This window comes from Solanum pennellii, chromosome 10 (assembly GCF_001406875.1).
Source record: "Solanum pennellii chromosome 10, SPENNV200".
Taxonomy (NCBI): Eukaryota; Viridiplantae; Streptophyta; class Magnoliopsida; order Solanales; family Solanaceae; genus Solanum; species Solanum pennellii.
Genome location: NC_028646.1, coordinates 77,458,331 through 77,474,453, shown reverse-complemented (window position 1 = coordinate 77,474,453; position 16,123 = coordinate 77,458,331). Strand labels below are relative to the sequence as shown.

The 16,123-nt window shown below is 33.5% G+C and overlaps 2 protein-coding genes and 1 pseudogene across 2 annotated transcripts in view; 1 reads left to right on the top strand and 2 right to left on the bottom strand.

The window, feature by feature from the left end:
* Positions 1-1,000: 1,000 nt before the first annotated feature.
* LOC107032193 lies at positions 1,001-6,106 on the bottom strand (annotated as a pseudogene).
* Positions 6,107-7,267: 1,161 nt separating this feature from the next.
* On the top strand, positions 7,268-9,738 carry LOC107001870 (ras-related protein RABA4d-like). Its single transcript, XM_015199828.2, has 2 exons — positions 7,268-7,885; positions 9,043-9,738. The coding sequence occupies exons 1-2, from the start codon at positions 7,653-7,655 to the stop codon at positions 9,488-9,490; spliced, it is 681 nt and encodes a 226-aa protein (XP_015055314.1). The 5' UTR covers positions 7,268-7,652; the 3' UTR covers positions 9,491-9,738.
* Positions 9,739-12,109: 2,371 nt separating this feature from the next.
* The window catches only part of LOC107032140 (probable disease resistance protein At4g27220), a 5,673-nt gene continuing 1,659 nt past the window's right edge, over positions 12,110-16,123 (bottom strand). The window contains 3 exon segments of the mRNA XM_027912171.1: positions 12,110-12,440; positions 12,442-12,812; positions 14,053-15,872. Coding sequence (XP_027767972.1) covers positions 12,110-12,440; positions 12,442-12,812; positions 14,053-15,872 — 2,522 coding nt within the window.

Here is a 16,123-nt window from a genome sequence, read left to right as displayed (position 1 = left end):
CTCCATAACCAAATAAATATTAAAAATCTGAAAATTCACAAGACTCAATCCACTTTATTGACTACTAGTCCGAAGTCACGGATACATTGATCCTGTTCAATTATTTGAATGAACACACAATTTTAAGAGGCATATCTGCTTACTGCTATGCCTTTTTTGTTGTCCAATTAGAAAAAAGGGGCTGTGATATATTCATTGCATTGAATTGGTTAGTTGGTTTTGCCTTGGGAATGCTCATACTATATCAGTATTTGGGGTGGAAATGTGACAACAAAAGTGCAAAGTATACATCACACCTTTGGGCCCATGACAGCCCCACTCCACTGATTTACATTTAAGTTGTTCGAATTTTTCAAAAATAACGTTATAGTTATATTAAATTTTTAAAAATATACTATTTTTAAAAAGTCTAAGTAACATAGATTCTAGTTAAAGGATAAATAATCAAAAGTATGATACTAATAAATTTTGAATCTCATGGCGATTCAACAATTTATATAAATGTACAAAATAATTTCTTTATATTTTATTTGTATTATATAATTTTCGACTTAGAGATTTATATTAATTGACATCTCTTAGATAAGAACGATAATGTTACTAAGGGGGTAGGGAAGGACAAGGATGACATTTTATGGTCCCCCCAAACAATACACAAAACTACTCACTACTTTTTATTTCCCTTTAATTTCTTTCTCGTGAAGATCACAAGATTGTATTTTAGAATTTATCGAAAAGAAATTTTAAAATAATCAAGAAAATATTAAATGGGAGTGAGATGGAAACAACTTCCAATAACGTTCATGCATCCACTCATCTTAGACGGAATGAAATGAGCTTAAATAGATAATGAGAAATTTGAAATAATCGATCCCAGCTTGTTTGGAATTGAGATCGTGTATACTCTATAGTATTTTTATTAGGTTCAGAGGATATTATGCATACAAAAATCATTTTTAAAATATTACAACTTTGGTTTAACTTTGGCTTCTTTTTTTTTCTACATCAAACCTGCAAAAACAGAATGAAGAAAAATAAATAGGATACTATTTCCACAATATGATAAGTTAGCTGTAAATACAGAAAAGTAGACACTCTGAATAGATGTTGCTCGGACTCTTCAATAACTTTTAAGAATGTTGGATTTTCCAAAAATAATGTATTTTTGGAGATATCGACATGGAAGCAACAATATTTTTTGAGAGTCCGAACTCAAAATTCTGACTGCTCACCTGTGGTCTCTTTAGGTATTTTTGTTGATAAAAGAATAGCCAACATGATGAAAAAGAAAATAATCTGCAAAAGAAATTGAGTATATATCAAAAGATTGAATCCACAAAAACTTAAAGTATTATACCTAAACAACAACGACAACAACAACATACTCAGTGTATCCCGAGGGTGGTGTGTACACAGTCTTACCCATACCTTGTGAGACCGTTTTCTATTGGCACTCCACACATGTAAAATAAATGTAAATCACGAACTAAATACGAGCAAAAGAACTCACCAAAACTGGAATATTATAATTAGGCTGATGACTGAATGTGTAAGATTTCCTGATGGTAAATGAAGTCATCAACTGATAGTGTAAAAGTTTTTCATAAGATGAATTACAAGGAAACATAACAAACCTTTGATTGATCAAGGTTCCACAGTCTCTACAAGTTTTCGAAATTTCTTCAAGCCTCTTCAAAGTACTCGTTGCATTTGGATCATCACGATCAACCTGAAAAGCATCGATTGATAAGTTGTTTTATCGAGCACGATGAAATTAATGAATCAAAATTTGATATAAAGATCAGAACCATAGTAGAATGTCAGCTAATGTTTGAAAATGACATAAAGATCAGAACCTCTAGAATGAGTAAGTCACAACTGCTGATTATGACGGAGTCAGGATTTTCAGTAAGACGTAAACACGAAGAAGGAAATGAGATTATTCAACATACTATAGTATACTTAATCAGAGGTGAATCCAGGACACGTATGTCTCCGCTACTTAATGCAGAGATAAGGTTGTTCTGAGAATAGTACATGTTATACCTTAGATTCCATTATACAACAAAAGTCAAAGAAAGCTCCGTAGACATCAGCCATCGTCCTCGTCTGATCAATAATCTTAGCACAAAGGCCTGGAAAGAAGAAACCAAAGAACAAAACATAGCAAGAAATTGTTGTTATCCACAAAACATTATCGGACACCTTAACGTTATATTAACTTGTCTAGTTGAAGTAATAGACATGCATATTGACAAGTAGTGTATCTATACCTCGTCTCATTTCTACAACACCTTTGAAAATTTCAACATTGTTGTAGTACACCGTCAAATTCCCCATATTTATGACCTGGAAGTATAAGAAAGTCATAAAACCATTAGGACATATGGTAAAAAACAACGTTTTGAACAGTTCAAGGGAAGTTTATACCAGCGAAATTGCACAGAACTGAAAGATAGCAGGATCGCGTAAACTAGACATGCTAGTCAGACAATCTTCTACATACAATAAAGCATTAGTAACCATTTCATTCAGACATTGTACTGCCATGACAGAGTTTTCCTCGTACTTAAAGTCCTGAGACACATAAAGAAGATGGAAATTACAGATACGAACCAACGTATGAACTTCAAACAAGAAATAGCACATGTTATGATGAAAACAAACCTCGAGTTTGTTAACATATTTACTCCAAATTTGACGGGGCCAAAACATACGACATTTAGGTACTTCATTTATGTCCTCTAGATAATTTTTAATGATGCTTATTTTCTGAAATGTATAGCCAAATATGCTTGTATCAGTAGCCAGCATACAGGACTTTTTAAGGCTCCGCGATAAACATGTTAGGGGCCAATACCTGAAGAAACAAAACCCATGGAAATCGAGAGGGATTCTGGTGCTAAATCTTCTCTTCTAGAAGCATAAAAAAGTTTTGACAATCCTAATCCACAAAGTCCAGCTGCATAGTGACAATATTCATTATAATTATCGATTGTTTCTACCTGCACGAGACCAGATCACATGTACGATGATTAGGGGACCAGTGATCGTAAAAGCACACATTTGGCATGCTTTGGTATGATGACTAGCCATTGAACTTACCAATAGAAAGCTAGCGTAACAAGACTAAATTCAAGATAACCAAAGATCAAGCAACTCATCAGTTTCTTTTTTCAACACGTACATAGAAGATTACTCAAAAATGACAAAAACACATAATTCATAACAGGCTAATAGTTCTTATAGCATTGAAATTTTAACTCAAAATATGTGGACGGTATTAATAGCAGATATACTAGTAATTGCTCCATCAACTGAGTTTCTTTGAGGATTTGAATCACGGAGAGGAAGAAGGAAAAGGGGAATAGCAATACAAAGACTCGAAGAACTGAATCCGTGCATTCTAATAAACATGTGCAATGAAGTTCATCATGAGAAATTATAAATAATTTGTTAACATTCCGCGACTCACCTCTTTGCTTAGAAATTTCGCCATTCCTTCACCCATCCTCTTGGTAATATCCTTAATCACCTCCTGATAACTGCAAAATACGCAGAACCTTTCACTTACAAATACTCCATATGTATGCAATTAAGTTTCATTTCAGACTATAATATAAATTTCCAAGTAAATTACTACTATAAATGGACTGAGAAGATCCAGTTAACTCGTCCAACTTGTCCAAATCGCCCAAATATTTTACAATCAAATTTCAATACGCAACAAGATGTTAATACCTGAAAGTTAACAACTTTTTTTTTGTGTGTGTGGTAAGATCTTACTCTGTATCAAGCTCTAGAAAAGCAGTGGAAACATGATGGAATTGGTCCATAAGAACTTTGAAGGCCATTGTGCCACCTAATAATAAAAATTATAGTATAAGGTAACTAGACCAAAATTAAAATGAAAAAAATAATTTTTTACACCATCACATAACTTCTACGTGTCATAGCAGATATCCTGTCTTATTTTTAAGATTGCAAATTGATCCGATATTTTAAGGAGGCTTATCTCCTTAGGTGACTTAATAGTGTAAAAATTAGGGGATCCTAAAACCACCAATCACCCTAACCTAATTCCTGAGAAACGCGCCGTCTTCCTGGCAAAACGCCTACGGTTAAAAACCATCGACATGTCAAGATCCAAATTCAGTTGGTTACTTGTCCTGGTTAGACACTACTCTGTTCGCGCTAAAACAAAAATAAATATGTTGAAGTCATCTTGTTACTTCTACCTAATCTCAATAGGCTTGATGTTAAGCGAGAATCTTCTGAAACAAGGTTGACTAGAGATTTGTTGTTTAATACACTAGCGAAGCGATGTATATAACTTAAACTCAAACCAAAAATATGCTTGATTGTCAAAGTTGAATAAATTAACAAGTCAATCGAAGTTAAGAACAAAACTAAGATTAGTTTGATTTGTTTGAAAAGAAATTAAAGAAAACTTACATGAAAAATGCCATTCAGGATCATGTAAATGGGCAATAGAAGTCTTTTAAAATGGGTACTCTAACTTCAGTTGTTAAGCTGGTATCATCCTCTGTCCATTTGGAAAAAAAAAATAGAAGAAGAAATTAGCGAACGCTACATTTCACTGCATAACTCAGTTGATTGACTACCTGAATTTTCACACCGAAATAAAAAGCTAATTAAAGAAAGTGCAAAATAAAATTCCATAGATTAGCAAACATACCAACAGTATCAAGTGCTCTAAGAACCAAATAGTAAACACAAACCTGCAAAGTTTGATGGAATTTCATAAGTCACAACTTTTCATTGCAACTTATTTGTTTGGTTTCGAATTGACACAAAGTTAGAGAAAATAATAAGAATTTTGAGTCTTACGATCTCAAATTAAAGACAGGTCGATCTTGCAGTCTTAGACATATCACGTAGAAAATTAAAGGCATAATACATAGATTTGCCCTTAAACTTGGCTTCAAATTTTAAGTATGACCTCAAACTTTCACAGTGCACAAATAGGCACTTTAACTATCCTATTTTTTTTATAAATACACACGCGATTTTTGGACCCAAAGAGCGTGAAATACAATCGCGCCCACATGTATTAGTGAGCCACTCAATAACTGCCAACTAATTAAATATTTTACACGTCATTATACATAGATTTGCCCTTAAACTTGGCTTCAAATTTTAATTATGACCTCAAACTTTCACAGTGCACAAATAAGCACTTTAACTATCCTATTTTTTTTATAAATACACACGCGATTTTTGGACCCAAAGAGCGTGAAATACAATCGCGCCCACGTGTATTAGTGAGCCACTCAATAACTGCCAACTAATTAAATATTTTACACGTCATTATTTTTTTAAAAAGTTACACGTCATTTAAGAAGTAAAAAAAATTAAAATTAATTGTTTGCAGACCAAGAAATCTTCATTATAGATCTTTTTCCACAATGACAAAAAAAATTAGAAGCCATTTACACAAAATATGAGCACAAATCGTTCTAAAAAGGAAAAAAAAAATAGATTTGAAATAGGAGGAAAGAGAAATTAGATTTTAGGTAAATTTTAATTTGGAAATATAAAGATATATATAAAAGGAATTCATTAAGGGTATATTTGTCATTTCTGTTTTTTTTTACCGTTGTGGGCCATTAAAATAGTCATAACTCGCGCAGAAAACGTGCATAACACGCGTTTTGCCATGTAGGATTCGCGTGTGTATTTATAAAAAAATAGGATAGTTAAAGTGTCTATTTGTGCACTGTGAAAGTTTGAGGTCATACTTAAAATTTGAAGCCAAGTTTAAGGGCAAATCTATGTATTATGCCAAAATTAAAATTGAAGAGTTCAAAAAAGTAAGAGGAGTTCTATTTGAAACGAATGAAAAAAGGAAAGTAAAACAAACAAATTGAAACACAGAAGATTAACTTACCACGTCACAAAGATCACTAGGAAGTTGCTGAATGACAAGAACAAAGCTACGAGACACCTTACGGAGAGTTGCGTAACAGAAGGCCCAGTGTGGCTGCAACAGCCACACTGACGTCTTCTTCTCGACGCGTTTAGCCAATAACATGAGCTTCATCAATGGATATAATTCATCTGGATGCTTTATAATCTCCCCCATTGAATTTTTCTATAAAATTTATTTACTACTTAGAAAATGGACGTTACTGTTTCAGAAGAACAAGAGTGTCAATTGATAGTATATATATATAAAGGATGAAGAAAATGTTTCATAACAACAACATATTTCGTGTAATTTATTGGTGGGATTCGAAGAGGAAGGGGTGTACGCAACCATATTCCTGTATAATGAAGGTAAATAGATTGTTTCTGATAAACTCTCGACTCAAGTAAAACATATAAAATAATCAAGTATGTTAAGCAAACATAGTCGAAGAAACCATGCCGAAAAGAATAAAGCCGCGATAATATAATATGATAACTGAAGCAAATTAACAAAATCAAAGATAATCGAGAAGTAAATATAGTGACCCCATATTGCTATTCACCACTAATGTGTTATATTATTATATATTACATTATTATCATATTATTGAGCTGAATTTTAATATTTAGGGTCATCAATATAGCTACTGGCATATTATAAAAAAAATGCAATCAATGTATATTAGTTAATTCATATGTGAGATTGTGTCCAGATTTGCACGATACGCCTAATGGGGTGTTGTACATTACACGTACAACTAAATTTCCCACTGTTTATATTTTCATATCATATAATAATATTTCGAAAGTTATATCTGAATTAATACGAGTTTAGGTAAAAATCGTTAGTTTCTTTATTTTAAAAGGAACATGCACAAATATGCCATTAAACTTTGAGAAAAAAAAATAATTTATGTCATTTGTTAAAAGGTTAGTTCATCGGTATAATTTCTGTTTGAGAAAAGACTCATTCGATCTATGCCATTGTTTGTTCTAAAATGGCATAGATTGGTCAAACTTGAACAAATGACATAGATGAGTTTATCCTTAAAATTCAATGACACATTTGAACCTTTTCTCTTTTAAAAAATTGATTTAATTAATAACGTGACCGAATCATAATTGATCATGTATAGAATATGATTTTATATAACGGAAACAATTTTTCGTTATTAAAGAATGACATAGATGATTTTTTTTTCAAAATTCGATGACATATTTAAGTCTTTTCCCTATTTTAAATGGAGCAGACATTTTCAGTAGTTATTGAAACAAAAAAGGATTTTACTAAATTTATATACTTTTCAACATTTACTAAATATGTTAAAAAGTGTCCATGACAATTTCATTTATTTGTATCATAAAATCCAAAACAAAAAAGAAAAAAATATAAGAAAACTTTTTTCTTCTCTTTTTTTCCCCTTTTCCAGAAAACAGTTGAAGGGACCCACACTAACCGTAGGTATTTTTTTCTTCTTCCAAATTTTCAACTTTCCTATGAATGTATGAAGCAAATTCTAAATTCCACACATAATTTCAAATTTATGAGAAATTGATCTTTGGTCCTTTCCATATTTACTGGGGATCTTGATTTATTTGTATCTTTTCGATACAAATTTCGATCAACACATCTCTAATTTTCAAACATATGCTAAAATCCGGAGATTTGGAAGATACATTCATACAAATTTTGGGTTGAAGGGGAAATTTTTCGGGTTATAATGTCTTCGAATTTGTATGCTGATCATTATAATCAAAAGATTGATTATGTTTTTAAGATTGTTTTGATTGGAGATTCCGCAGTCGGTAAATCTCAATTATTGGCTAGATTTGCAAGAAATGAATTTAGTTTAGATTCAAAGGCTACAATTGGGGTTGAGTTTCAAACAAAAACTTTACTTGTTGATAACAAAACCGTCAAGGCACAAATTTGGGACACTGCGGGACAAGAAAGGTCAGTTAATTTTTTCAATTTTTCTTGGTTCTTTTTCTCGAATTTTATCTTTGTTTTTCAATTTTTTCGTGTAATCCATGCAAATTTTGCAAAAAAATTGTGGAGGTGATATTAATTAGTTTGAAATTATGTGTTAGGCATGTTAGTACGTTTACTTTAGATCCTATGTTTTTCTGGAAGTCGTTTGGTTATAAAAATACAGACAATTTTTAGTACATACATATATATGCCCTTTAACTTGACTTCAAATCACATTTATGCCCTTCAACTTTGGATGTGCACTAGGAGACACTTAAACTTGTATAAAGTTGAACAAACACACACACACATGTCATCCTACATGTCATTTTTTGTCCTACGTGGTGTCCTATGTGTATTGTGGCATGCAGGACTCATGTGTTTATTTATTTAAAAATGAGATAGTTAAAGTATCTGTTTGTGCTTTATGAAAATTGGAGGTCAAAGTTAAAATTTGAAGTCAAGTTTAGGGTCCAATATATGTATTATGCCCTTTTTTTTGTGTAAAATTGTTTGAGATGAGCCTAAATGGAAAGACTTGGTTGGTAAAGATTTCGATAGCCGACCCTAACTTGCTTGGGATTGAGGCGTTCTGGAGTTAGTACGTTTACTATTTCTTGGAATTTTCTAGTTCTGTCAAAAGTATAAAAAAAATATATAGAGAAATCCTAGTGCTTTTTAAATTTTATTTGTGTAGTATTGATCCGAGATGAGCCTAAATGGAACGACATGGTTATAAGTTTGAATTCATATTGCTGATCCCAACTTGTTTGACATATTTGATACGACGTTCTTGTTTTTTGTGATAAATCTTCTTAAAGAGTGGTTTATATCGTGATTTAGACTTCAATGAGTAGGTTTCTTCTTGACTTACAATTCATCTCTTTTGAGTCGAGAGTCTGTTGGAAACAACCTCTCTACCCTGCAAAGGTAAGGTTAAGGTCTGCATACATCTTACTCTCCCTAGATCCCATTTTTGTCTGTTAACATTTACCTTTTGTGTTAAGCTATGTTGCTCGGACTCTTGGGAAAAATGTTGCTGGGATCCTCAAAAATGCTCTACTTTTGAAGAGTTACAGCAACATAGCCAATTTGATAATTGTTGTAACTCAATGAATCATCTCTCATTTCTCTCTCAGGTATAGAGCAGTAACAAGTGCATATTATCGAGGTGCAGTTGGCGCGATGTTAGTCTATGACTTAACAAAACGCCAATCATTCGATCATATGGCTAGATGGCTGGAGGAACTACGAGGTCACGCGGACAAGAACATAGTTATAATGCTCATCGCGAACAAATGTGATCTAGGAAGTCTTCGAGCTGTACCAGTTGAAGATGCTCAAGAATTCGCAGAAAGAGAGAATCTTTTCTTTATGGAAACATCAGCACTTCAATCCACAAATGTCGAGGGTGCATTCATGACAATTTTAACAGAAATTTATAAAATCATTAGCAAGAATACGCTCGTCGCAGCTCCGGGAGCTGATTATGGGAAGTCGCAATCTTTAAAGGGAACCAGGATCATTGTTCCTGGACAGGACTCGGATTCTGGTGGAAATAGTGGTGGTTGCTGCATGTCGTCATGATTTTTTATTGAGTTCTGAAGGTCTTTTTAATTATTCGAATATTACTGGGAATGTTTTATGTTTTATGTAGAATAGGGAATTGTTGTTGATGATGAAGTTTATTTAGATAGTTTGTTTAGCTATTTGTGTATACAGTTCATTAAGTTGTTCACTGGGCATCAGGGGCGGAGGTACAACCCTGTCTATGGGTTCTGTCATGTATTTGTGTTCTAAAATTCACTTAATACGTATAAACAATTTATCCAGAATCTACTATGCTTGCTTTTCTAGAATACAACACCGATTCACTCAAAATCCTAGCTTCGTTAAAGTTACAAACACACCAGAGATATTATCACTCTAGGCAGCCAAGCACATCTAGTAATTAATAATAAAATTAGATGGGCTGTTATTCTACGCCTAGGAAATTAATCCATAGCTATGATCTCCTTTGTTACCAGTTGAGTACCTTTTCTCTACTCTGAACTCTGCTACTTGTTTCTATTAGTAACTTAAGTGAAAGTTTAAAAAAGAATTTGTGTTGGTGAATTTTGATGTGAAAATGAAAGCTCAAAGAGCAGCAATATGTAGATTTTGATATGTAAATGAAAGATGCAGTGGAGAATTTGGTTGTTTTGTTCTAACTAGTATATTCACTTAGAATCAGTTTACTATTTCTTGGAATCGATTAGTTTTGTCAGAGGTATAAAAAAATATAGAGAAATCCTAGTGCTTTTATATTTTATTTTGTGTAGTATTGGTCCGAGATAAGCCTAAATGACTGATCCCAACTTGTTTGAGATATTTGAGACGATGATCTTGTTTTTGTGATAAATCTTCTTAAAGAGTGGTTTTTAGAATTCAATATGTATGTTTCTTCTTGACTTACACTTCATCTATTTTGATCGAGGGTATGGTGGAAACGACCTCTCTACTCCGCAAAGGTAGGGATAAGGTCTGCACACATCTTACTCTCCCTAGATCCCATTTTATCTGTAAGCATTTACCTTTTGTTAAGCTATGTTGCTCGAACTCTTGACAAATATGTTGTTGGGATCCTCAAAAATGCTCTACTTTTGAAAAGTTACAGCAACATAGCCAATTTGATAATAGTTGTAACTCAATAAATCGTCTCTCATTTATCTCTCAGGTATAGAGCAGTAACAAGTGCATATTATCGAGGTGCAGTTGGCGCGATGCTAGTCTATGACTTAACAAAACGTCAATCATTCGATCATATGGCTTGATGGCTGGAGGAACTAAGAGGTCACGCGGACAAGAACATAGTTATAATGCTCATCGCGAACAAATGTGATCTAGGAAGTCTTCGAGCTGTACCAGTTGAAGATGCTCAAGAATTCGCAGAAAGGGAGAATCTATTCTTTATGGAAACATCAGCACTTCAATCCACAAACGTCGAGGGTGCGTTCATGACAATTTTAACAGAAATTTATAAAATCATTAGCAATAATGCGCTCATTGCAGCTCCGGGAGCTGATTATGGGAAGTCGCAATCTTTAAAGGGAACCAGGATCATTGTTCCCGGCTAGGACTCGGATTCTGGTGGGAATAGTGGTGGTTGCTGCATGTCGTCATGATTTTTTATTGAGTTCTGAAGGTCTTTTTATTTATCCGAAATCATAATATTACTGGGAACGTTTTATGTTTTATGTAGAATAGGGAATTGTTGTTGCTGATGAAGTTGATTTAGATAGTTTGTTTAACTATTTGTGTATACAGTTCATTAAGTTGTTCACTGGGCATCAGGGGCGGAGGTACAACCCTGTCTATGGGTTCTGTCATGTATTTGTGTTCAAAATTTCACTTAATACGTACAAACAATTTATCCAGAATCTAGTATGCTTGCTTTTCTAGAATACAACACCGATTCACTCAAAATCCTAGCTTCGTTAAAGTTACAAACACTCTAGAGATATTATCACTCTAGGGAGCCAAGCACATCTAGTAATTAATAATAAAATTAGATGAGCTGTGATTCTACGCCTGGAAGAAAAAAACATTGAAGGTTACAAGTTAAAAATCTATATAATTATGCGTAACCAACAGAAATGAAAGACGAGAGTTTTCATTTCAAGACTAAAATCACAGTACTCGATGCTTATTTAAAAACTCGAAGATATTTAGATTAGTTCAATTTTCCTTTCTCCACTGGCACTTTATCTAACTGAGAATAGAATTTCCAAGTTTGCCAATAATGGATATGTCATCCAACCATAAATTAGTCAGACATATATAGCGTCCTCAGATTTGTCAACCTCCGAATGAATGTTGGAAAAGGCAGAATGGTTTACTCATTCGAACAAAAAAAATCATCCTGTAATATGATCAATCTTAGAAAACAAAGTAGAATGATAAAATAAATCTACTGGTAAATATAATGGAAGAAGAATTTAGAACCACAGGTGTATTTCAAATTTAAAGTTTACAGAATTCTACAGTTTAAATCACAATCAACTATTTTGTAGATATTACTAATACATATACAAGATCTATGGGCAATAGATGAACGGATATATAGGTTACAATAATGTCGATCTGCCTCTGATTGTTACCCCCATCACGAGCATGTGTATCAGGTGATGTTTGAGGTTTTACTTGCATTATTACATTGACTACTTACTAACTTCTGGCATGACTAGGTTCAGCTTTGTCGTCATCACTAACTTTGTCTTCTTCACTAGCTTTGTTGTCATTCACTATCTTCGTCGTAGCTTGTTGTTCCTCCAGAATGCTAAAGAAGAGAGAGATGAGTAGCTTATTAAGTAAAACAAAGTTGATGAAGTATCTAAAACGGAAAGAGAATGTGTAGCTAGCGGAATAAGACATATATACCTTGTTATTGATCAACTGCTGTATACATTTAGTCAGACTATCTACTTCCATCTCATCATTATCATTATCACATTTGAGACTCGGTGTAATCACAGATATTCCATGTTGGAGAAATGTCCATTTCAGGGCAGTCCTCAATAACCACTTCCTCGAGAAATGGAAATGTAAGAGCATGCTCCGTTAGAAAGAAATGCCCCAGCTTAGGCAGATTGACAAGATACAGGTATTTCAATTGGGGAAATAAGGTGATGATTCCTTCTCCTTTTGTGATCACTTCTTCCATTGATTCACAGTCTTCTATCCATAGGCGTTGGAGATTCAGAAGACCTTTGGCCACTGATGGAGACATCAAGTTTCTTAATTTTCCACATCTCCGTACTTTCAATGTTTGAAGTTTGTTGAAGTAGTCAGTTGGAAGTTGGTGAGAGCATAGAGCACTTATGCTGTTAAGCGACAAGATTTTTAGCTCTTCCAGGTTGGGACAAGAAACCTGCGAGCGTTCAAGTATAAAACTTTGTTGGAGCACAAGTCCTTACACACATTTATTTTTAAAAAGTTTTCTAGTATCTCAAACACATTAGTATTTTATTTTTCCATTTGGGCTGGGTCTAGAGGGGTAAAAAAAAAGTGTGAGATAGTTTTTGAAAGCCACATGACATTTTTTGAATTAAAAAATCACTATCATATAATTTTTTAATTAAATAAATATAAATTTATTAACATTTAACGGAAAAGAAAATTATGCACCATATATTAGACGGTAGAGGTATATAGGCTCAAAATCACAAGTTGAGCAGTATATTTGCCTCTAATTCCTTAATTCAATGAATAATTTAGGTTTCACTCACCTTCTTATAAAATTTATCATAAATGCCTCATTTTTCTGCAAATATAAAAAAAAACGAAAAATGGTCTAAAATGCCTTTATTGTTACTTAATAAGGCAAAAATGTCATTTTTCAAATAAATATATTATTTATTTTCTTTCTAAACACATTCTTTTCCTAATGATATTTTATTATAAATATCAAAATAAAAATTAATAGTTGATTTACTATGATCTTATACACATGATCTATACTATCCGTTTAAAGGGTACATTTTTAATAGATAAAGTAATTTTAAAATAAAGAAAACAAGAATAGAGTACTTAAAATAATATCTTTTAACAGAAATAAGATCTGTTAAAAAGAAAAGAAATAATATGTTTATACTGAAAAAAAATATTTTTTTTGACTCAGTTAGTAACAGTAGGAACATTTCAAAAACAAACTACCAACGGAAAGAACATTTTTGGACCAAAGTATTGAGGACAAGAACATTTTTGAACTAAACTATAAATTGAGGTCATTTTTGATCATTTCACGTAATTTAAGACATTATCGACCTTTTCTCAAAAAATAAATTAGAATATAGCTGCCCAAAAAAAAGAGTCTTAAAATTTGTTCTTACTTTTTCTTCTTCTTTTCCATATCTATTTATTTTCACACTAAACAAATAAAATAAGAATATAAAACTCAAATAATGATAAGTTAATAGATCTATGGGGGAGATATTTAAAACTAATTAAAATAACAGTTGGATAAAAAAAGTCACAAAAATTCACATAAAATATAGTCGTTTTTAAATAACAAATTATTTTTTCACTAGTTAGACAAAAAGGATATGGACTTTGTTTAAGTAATTAAATATGTTTAATGCTCAAGTAAAAAGTGGTGATAAGAAGCAAACCTTTTCATCAAAAAGAGGATTTGAGCCACTGTTGGCTGTACGACTGAAATTTTGAAACTCAGGTAAGTTCCATAACAACATTTTCCTTAATTGAGGGAACTCAATCCCCTTGACAGTGTCACTGCAAAAGTGAGTCAGGCATGTCAGAGAGAAAAGGTGCAACTCATATAAATTGATTACTTCATGTGTCCTCTTCAATAAATGTGTCACTAAATCACAATCAGAGATGTGGAGACATTTCACGTTCTGAAATTCATTCAGCTTCAACTCAGTCAACACATTATTAGAGGCATTTCCTATTGAACTTACAAATTCACTCTCCTTCAACAGGTGGCAGATCTGATCACCCAATGGGGCATTCTCCGTGACCTTTAAAGCAATACTCTTGTTGTAATCATAGCTCTCTGGAATCCCACCCATTTCAAGAGTGTACCGTGTCAACTTGGAGGGAAGGCCAAGGTTACTGTACAACACATCACTCAAATCTTTTACTTTCCCAATATGTAGTTCCTCCAATTGAGCTAGTTTTGATAAGACCCCTCCTGAAATCCTTTTAAGTGGATTAATCTTATTCCGAAACTCTAACATAATTAGCTTGCTCAATTTTCCTATCTCCTCTGGCAGCTCATCTAACTCACAATCTCTTATGCTCAGAATGTTTAATTCGGCAATTTCCCCAATAAAGGACATGTCATCCAACCTTAAATCACTCAGACACAGAGTCCTCAGACTTGACAACCTCCTAATGGATGCAGGAAAAAACAGAATGGACTCCACATATTTGTATCCACTCAGACTCAAGACATTGAGGTTACTCATTTCATCAAAAAAATTGTCCTGTAGTTTGAATGGATCTTCAAAACGGAGTTTCAACATTAAAAGCTTCAGTTTTGTGCAAATTATTGGTCTAGGATGTTCATCAAATTTATTTGCAAGGATTGACATGTGACTGTATTGCTCGTAAGAGTCTTTTCTTGGAAACTCTTTTGAGTTCATATCATGACTTACCATAAAGTTATGCTCTCCCTTAGACGCAATATATTTAGCCACATCACGGACCACATCATGCATTTTCACATGATTTTTTTTTGAACCTTGGGATAACAAAAAACCATCTTGCAATGTTTCTGACAGAGAATACACCATATCTCTTGATTTTTCTAAATTTTTGACTCCTGGAAAGATGTGAAGCCCCATTCCATAATTAAGCAATTCTTCCATCCAAATATCACTATCTTCCTCGAACAAGGAACAAAGCAAAAAGAGGTATTTAGCTTCATTACTTCCCAAGTAATCATAGCTTAGCCTCAGAGGTGTATACAACTCTTCAGGCACTTCAGGGATGATTACTGTTATTTCACCGCGTAATTCTTCAAGGGCACGGTCCCATGAACGCTTGTTTTTATGCTTTTTTAGTGCTCCTGCAACTGTAATAATTGCAAGCGGCAGCCCCTTGCATTCATTGGCAACCTCTTTTGCTATACCTTGAAGAGATGAATCATCGACAAAATCACCGACTTTCTGCCTGAAAAGGCTCCATGCTTCCTCTTTGGATAATATTCCAACTTCTATGATCTTTTGAGCTTCCATTGCTTCACAAACATTTCGGAATCGCGTCGTCAATATCACTTTGCACCGATGGTTGGGGTTGCTACCGCTGGGAATTCCAAGTTTGTCTAGATCAGGAATAGCCTTCCAAACATCATCCAAGATTATAAGGTTGCGGCTGTTCTGATCCATTAGCCTTGTACGCAGCTGATCTCCACGAATCAACAAATTATCCCCTTCTAATGTCAACCCGAGTCCTTGTGCGATCTGACCTTGAAGTTTTTTCAAGTCAGGTTGTTGACTGACAGTTACCATGACAACATCTTTGAAGAACCCTTGTTGTTTCTCCTTTAGTCTGATTTTCTCAGCGAGTGTTGTTTTACCGACACCACCCATACCACATATCCCAATCATAGTGACCCCTTCATCTCTCACAGCTGCCATGATCTCCTCCTCGTTCAATTTTCTGGAGTTAAACTTCTCAGTATTGTTACTATATATAGCCTCACTTTGAACTCGACGA

Coding starts and splice junctions, on each gene's coding strand:
- LOC107001870 (XM_015199828.2), top strand. CDS start 7,653: ATGTCTTCGAATTTGTATGCTGATCATTATAATCAAAAGATTGATTAT. Junction 7,886..9,042: donor GACACTGCGGGACAAGAAAG/GTCAGTTAATTT, acceptor TTTCTCTCTCAG/GTATAGAGCAGTAACAAGTG.